The sequence below is a fragment of the Alligator sinensis genome, unplaced genomic scaffold (assembly GCF_000455745.1).
Source record: "Alligator sinensis unplaced genomic scaffold, ASM45574v1 scaffold227_1, whole genome shotgun sequence".
NCBI lineage: Eukaryota > Metazoa > Chordata > Crocodylia > Alligatoridae > Alligator > Alligator sinensis.
Window position 1 is genome coordinate 2,236,509 of NW_005841966.1, and position 7,167 is coordinate 2,243,675.

General features: G+C 45.4%; 1 protein-coding gene across 3 annotated transcripts in view; it reads left to right on the top strand.

The window, feature by feature from the left end:
* The first annotated feature begins 6,845 nt into the window (after nucleotides 1–6,845).
* Nucleotides 6,846–7,167, top strand: part of PHAX (phosphorylated adaptor for RNA export) — a 20,898-nt gene continuing 20,576 nt past the window's right edge. For 2 of the 3 annotated variants that reach the window (XM_006020719.3, XM_025200411.1), the window contains exon 1: nucleotides 6,846–7,159. In XM_006020719.3, coding sequence (XP_006020781.1) covers nucleotides 7,052–7,159 — 108 coding nt within the window. In that variant the 5' untranslated portion in view covers nucleotides 6,846–7,051. The remainder of the gene's footprint in view (nucleotides 7,160–7,167) is intronic. The other variant, XM_006020720.3, reaches the window with a different exon arrangement.

Sequence of the window (7,167 nt, forward strand, 5' to 3'; positions counted from 1 at the left end):
TGTGTGTTTGCCCGTGGAAGCTGGCGGGTGCGGGTGGGAATAAAAGCCTAGGGCAGCGAAACCAGCCGCGACTGGGAAGTCCCTGTCACTTTTCAGTAGCCCGAAGAGTGGGAGTGGTAGCCTTGGCGGCCCAGGGAGGATGCGAGAGGCAAGCACCTCTCAGGGGGCTGGCTGTCTTTTACTGCCGGATCTGATGGCAACTCGGCGGGCCGTCTGGCTGCGGGCAGCCAACACTCGGGGGCATCCCAACCCCAAACTGGGCCTGCAAGTAGGATGCCCACCAAAGGTTTTGGAAACATCTGAAGCCCCAGGTGGGGATGGAGGATGTTTGCTGGTAGCAGGGCCACTTATGGTTCTGGACTCTTGGATTTGGAATTAGTTTTGGCTAATTTGGCCTCCGATAGAAATTAAATATATATAAAAAAAATAAAATGGGGGCAACATCCTGTATATGGGTCCATGAAGGCAGTTTTCCTTAAGCGTTCCGGGGGAGAGCTGTTCTTCTGGTGCGGTTGAGTACCTGCCGAGGAGTTGGGGCTTAAAGCCCACTTGATGGAAATGGCAGGCTCCTCCCTAGCTTGCTCCTGAGGCCGTATGTCTGAGGGCAGGCAAAACTTGGGGGCACTGAACCCCAAGCCTTCAGGCTTAGGCCTGCACGTAGGATGCCTGCCAAAAGACTTTGGATATATCTGAAGCCCCTGGTGGGGGTGGAGGTTGTTTGCTGGTTGTAGGGCCGTTTATGGTTCCGGACTGACTCATGGATTTGGACTTGATTTGGCTTGGAACACAAAAAAAATCTTTTTTAAAAAATGATGTTAAGTCCTGTACCTGCTGCAAGAGCTGCCTGCCAACATTTGTGTTTTTACAGTTATATTTTCCTATATTTGGCGCCGGGGGGGGGTTGCCCTGTGGACTGTGCAAACAAAAGGGGTACTAGAATGTGCCTGTCCTGCAAATACTCACATCATCATCATATTAGCAACAACAACAAATACTCACATAATAATATTTACCATAATAATAATATATCACCTATCCCTCAATACAAGGATGATGTCTGTTGGAGAGGGGGATTACTGGTGAGTTTTAAGGTGTCTGAGGAGTCCAATCTTTGCTCTACAAGTTTTTCCACAGCTATGACAAGTGGTGTCTTGGGTGGGGGCACAACCGTTGCCCTAGATGTTGTAGCATATGAGCACTCAAATTCACCTCCACTGTCTTCAACAGGACTATTCAATGCTTAAAATTAAGCACATGCACAAGTATTTGCAGGCTCAGGATCTAGCTACTCTGTTCTTCTGTTTTTCTCTCTAATCATATTAGGTTTTTAGTCATTATAAATCTTACGTGTCCCTTTAAACTGTAATTCTCCTTTAAAAATTACAGGACTAAAGACTACTTATTATAGCCACTGTGGCAGCTGAACTTATTCAGGAAAACAGCTTGTTGTGAATGACCAAAATAATTATGAAAAAATTAGACATACAGAAAACTAGAACTCTTGGTTCCAAAATGATGCCTTTTATTAGACCAACTGGGAAATTGCAAGAAAACTGTCCTTTTCTGCAAGCTTTTGGGATCAAAGTCCCTTTGTCAGGCTCTGGGAAAAGTATAGATGGTACAAGATGGTAAAAAGTCCCCATAGGTAGGAATTAAACCTCATTTTTGCACAGAAAATTGACACATTAAGCATGTTAAACTGAATGAAAGCACTCACACACTTAAAGTTAAGTATATCTGTTTAAAGGGTCAGGATCTAACAGCAGTAAGCAAGTCTGTGCCTTAGTTCATGTGATCTCCATTTCTTTAATATCCGTTAATAATAGTCCTTTTAAATTAATTATGCCATACAAAAAAAAGTTGTTTAAGTAGTTTTGTAGCTATGAATCTTTTGAGATGATAGAAGTAAGGATATGTTTAAAAAGTAGTCATAGAGAGAAAAAGGAAGATTTAAAGATTTGATGATAGAAATAAAACTGCAACAGAATATTAGTCAACTGTCAAAGTTGAGGGAGATATTTTGTTATTATGGTCCATTTTGATTGGCAGTCAGTGGGGTGCACAGTGTTTAATTCATCAAAGGATAAATTCATTCCTAGCTATGTGAGTGCCCTTGGACTGGGATTTAGGAAACTTGGGTTCTACTTTCAGGTTCATCTGTTGAATGACTTTGTCACTTTCCTTCTCTGTGCCTCAGTTTTCCCTTCTGTGCAATGCATTTAATACCAATATCCTTTATAAGGCAACTGCTAATAAGTGCTCTGTATGAACTAGGTGATAGTGTTATTCCAGAAAAAATGTTCATATTGGTCCAAGAAAGCAACACAAAAAAATTACACATTAATAAAACTGCATGTTCTATAAAAAGCCTTCTGAACTCAAAGTGTAATCTACTGGTGATTTCATGAAAATCCTTAGGACAAACAAACATGCTACATAGTCAATTCCAGAACAAAATATAACATTGATTTCAGTGAGTGCAGGGCTGGTCTGTATTTGCTTTATATGAGGTATATTTACTGGGGTTTTAGAATCTTGTGTATAAAAGGTAGCGACCTATTTATAGTTGGGAGCGGGGGAATAACTTGATGTAATATTACTTTAAAATGAAATTAGGTCTTCTGAAAGATACCTAACTTTTTCATTAAAAGTTAAAGTTTTCTGTCTACCAATAGGACAAGCGCAGCCAAGGGAAAAGCAGTACATGCTTCCTCACCCTATGTGACAACATACCTTTTTAACTGCAGGGACGATTTTTATAGATGATTAGGTAGTTTAGTCTCTGTGGCTATTCAATAACTGCCGTCTCTGCTAAGACTACCAAAAAGGGTGCCAGTTGTCACTGAAATGAAACTGTGAATTCCTTTTACATAATCCACCAAAAACATATCAGAAAACAAATTTCAGTCACTACTGACCTAGGTTGTATTTGAACTTGTGACCCAGAGGTAAAAGGTTCTGTAGCTGGGAATCCCTCGAGTCAGTCAGTCTTCAACTAGCTGTAACTCTTGATGAAAGCCTGTTTTCTAAAAGGTTAGTTGAATACCTAAGATCAAACAAGTTCCAGTTGGCTGCAAGCTATGTAGTCTCTGATGAAGTTGGAACTTCAGCAGCCCCATGGGTGAATCAGGTAAGGGCATATCTTTAGAATGATACTTGATACACTTAATTAAGAGACCTTTGTGGCCATAACTGTCATGACCTACCATTCACTGACACACTGAACACCCAGAAAGAAAAGGATCCCAAGCTTCTCTCTGTGTTTGAAAATGACAAGATGCCTCACAGATTATGAACTCAGGTAACCCGACTGAAACTTCAGAGAGATCTAGTTCAGAAGTTCTGACTCTGACACCTGTCAAAGGGACAATAAAAAGAGACTGGAGATGTATACTCCTGTATATAACTTTGTCACTAGGAAGACAGGCTGTCTTTCAGCATTAAGTACTGAAGTTCTGAAACTGCTACCTAAAGAGTAGGTAACAGATCCAGCCTGTAGAATTTTGAAAGGAGACATTTACTAATTAATTGTTAATGTTTGTGCTATCAATATTTTGAAAATATTGCACAGATCTTGTCTTTTTAGAACAAGGTCCAGTGCTCAAAGGACTGATTCACAATGACCTTAAAGCCACAGCATCTGCAAGGATTCTTTGCATTACAGACTGGATTGCTCCACTACGGATCACCTGTGTGACCTTTGGCAAGTCACTTTGGGCAGAATTCAAATTCCTTTTGTGTGACTAAATGCCGGTTTTCCAGGTATGTACCCAGATACTTTTAGCTCCATCTCTGCACTGTAGGTGCGCGAGCATGCATGCATAGGCTGAGCATACTCAGTAGGCTACACACTGGCCATGTATGTACATAGCTATGTAAAAGTGTACCTGAGCATAAGTCTGGGAGAAAGCATGGCCCTCTTATGTTTCAGCCCCAACAGCTGAGTAGTTGGGGTACTTGCCTAGAAGCAAGAGGCCAGGGTTCCAAGCCCCCCTGACCAGGGGGATTTGAACCTGTTTCTTTCTCTGAGTTGCCAGTTCAGTGTTGTAGATAACATACCGTGGGTTAGGTATTTTCCAGGTCTCTCTCTAGTATTCCTTTTGAAGCTGGCCCTTCTGGGCAGCCAACATGGGGGGACAAGCTAGAAGGATATGTAGCTCAGTGAGATGCCTAATGCTCTGGATTGAGGGGGCCCTAGGTTTGAGCCTGGACTCATGCTCTTCAATGAGGCAGAAACTTCTGCTTTGTTCTGTTCATTCATCCAATGCCTATTAAATGCAAAGGACAGCAAGTCAGCTCCAAAAGAAAGGTTGAAGAGGGAACTATATAACACCTGATCTGCAGTATGGTAGTTAGAGCAGTCAGAGACCTACATCAATGCCTTTTGGGGCGGTAACCTAAAATCCATCTCTCCTATTCCCTGGACAAATGGCCTAACCACTCAGCCACTGGAGCTGACATATAGGAAAGTAAGGCTGGAAGGGACCTCATGAAGTCATCTAACCCAGCCTCCTGCTCAAAACAGGATCAGCCCTGACTAACCATCCTAGCCAAATGTCTGTCCAACCTGCTCTTGAAAATTTCCAACAATGGAGATTCCACAATTTTTGTAGGCAGCCCATTCAAACATTTGACCATCCCGATGGTCAGAAAGTTCCTCCTAATCTCCAACCTAAAGTTCCCTTCTTGAATCTTTAGGCCATTGCTCCTAGCCCTGTCCTCTTCAGCCACAGAGAAAAGTCCATCTCCATCTTCTCTGTAATTGCCTTTAGGTATTTGAAGACCGTTATCAAGTCCCCACTCTTTCTAAATAAACTTAAGTTATTTCAGCCTTTCTTCTAAATTTTGCTTTCCAGGCTCCTCATCATTTTTGTTGCTCTGCACTGGACTCTTTCCAATCTGTTCACATCCTGCTTCAGGTGTGGGACCCAAAACTGAGCACAGTACTACTCCACATGAGCAGTGATGACGCAAAGGGGGTGCACGGGGGTGCACATGCACCCCCTGAGAGTGCTGGTGCACCCTGTGACAGGCAGCTCTCCCTGCGTAGGTGACAGGCAGGGGGAACAGGCAGGAGCGCTGGTGTCCTCACTGCTGGGAAGTGGGGGCGCCAGGTGAAGCACCACTGGCACTTCTAGGAGTGCCACTTGTGCTTCCTGGTCAGCATGATCGGGCGCAGGGGACACAGGTGGCACCAGTTCCCCATGCACATGAGGCCTCACCAGTGCTGAAAAGAAAGGAACAATCACTTCTCTTAATTCGCAGGAGACTCTTATTAATACAATCCAGTACGATGTTGGCTTTTTTTGTAACAAGAGTGCACTTGTTGGCTCATGTTCAGTTTCTGCTCAACTGTAACCCCCAGAGCCTTCTCTGCAGTACTGCAGCCTAGCTAATCATTGCCCAACCTGTATTTGTGGAGCAATTATTCCATTCCAGGTGCAAGAATTTGTCCTTATCCTTGTTGAATATCATCTGATTGATTGACCATTTTTCCAGTCTATCCAGGTCATTGTGGATCCTGGTCCTACCCTCCACAGTGTCAGCAAGTCCACTCAACTTAGTGCTGCCTGCAAATTTGCTAAGTATGCACTTGATCCCCTAGTCCAAAACATTAATGAAGATATTACCCAATACTTAACCCAGGACAAACCCCTGGGAAACTCCGCCTGATACCTCCTCCCAATTAGACATTGAGCTATTGATAACTTTTTGTTAAGTCCAATAATCTAATCAATTATGTATCTACCTTACATGGGAGGGCACTCCCGCCCTCACCCAAGTTAGTCACAGGTTTCTGGCTGGCTACAGTTTTTGTGCTTTATACACATTTATGCATCCAGAATGGGAAAAAAATATTTACAATTAAAAATCTCATAGTTTTCAGGCAAACTTCTACTGTCATCAGTGAAATGTATCTCTGATTAGAGACTAAAGCCTTGATTTTGCAAAAAGCTCCACTGTAGAGCTCCTTGCAGGCCCAATAAATTTGGACTTCAGGATTTGGACATTCACTGCAGAAGCCATTTTGCTGGTTTTTTTCTCTCAGCTGTCTCTGGAAACTAGGGCCAGTGGGCGCGTCTGCAGGAGATGCTTACTGCACATTGGCCTAATAACACAGCAAACACCATGCTAATAGCCTACTGCACAGCACTATTAGGCTAATGCGCACTAAGCATCACTAAATAACTGCTTGCCGGCGCAGCAGCTTTAGATATTGCACATTTAGTACTTTATTAAAGAAGTGCTAAACTAAATGTGCAGAATCTAAGGCATATTAATGAATGTGTAGACACGCCCAATGAGTGGCATCTTATGTTAACTGTGTGCTGTAGGTTAAATGATGGACCACATTGCAAATGTAGCCTCACCAGGTAGGTGCCACCTGACTGTGAAGCGCTATTACCAAAATGAGTTTATGGAGAGAATGAGGGGCTGTAGTCCACGGAGCAAGGGCCCAATGAGAAGGCCGAATGTAGGACAGCTGCAGGTGGATGCTAGATGGAAACACACGTGTGGCAAGAAGGCCTGTGGGGCCACTGAGACTGCGCCCCCGCATCAGTAGGCAGAGAGGGGTGCTTTTTCCGTCACAAGCACTGACGTAGTAACTTATCATGAGGTGAGGCCGAGCACGGAAACAGACTAGCCGCGCCGTGACGTACAAACATGACGTCAAGGGACATGGCTAGAGGATGGGGGGGGAAGGCTGCAATGCGTCATAGGCACAGAATATTGCTGAGACCCCTGACACGTCCCCTCGGTAGAGGGCAGGACCAATGACTCCAAGTCCCGGCATGCCCCGCGGCCAGCTCGCGCTGCGCAAGGAGTTCCCCGCTGGGCTGCCCGGTGCAAGGCATGCCGGGGCGAGTAGGCCACGCGAGGCCGCGCAAAGCGTGCCAGGGCCTGCAGTCACCAGGGGCAGCCCCGCCCCCGCCGCGGGGGGCGGCGCCATTGGCTCTTCTCAGCCCCGCGCTCGGCAACGCGCGGCGCTTGCGCTCCTGCCCCTCCCCCACCTCAGCCCCGCCGGCAGCACGCACCGGCTCGGGCCAAGATGGCGCTGGAGGCGCGGGGTATGGAGCAGGATGTGGAGGACGGCGAGATCTCCGACTCGGATTCTGACATGCCGGTAGCCGCCGCCCCTCCCGTGCCGTTGCCGCCGGTGAGAAC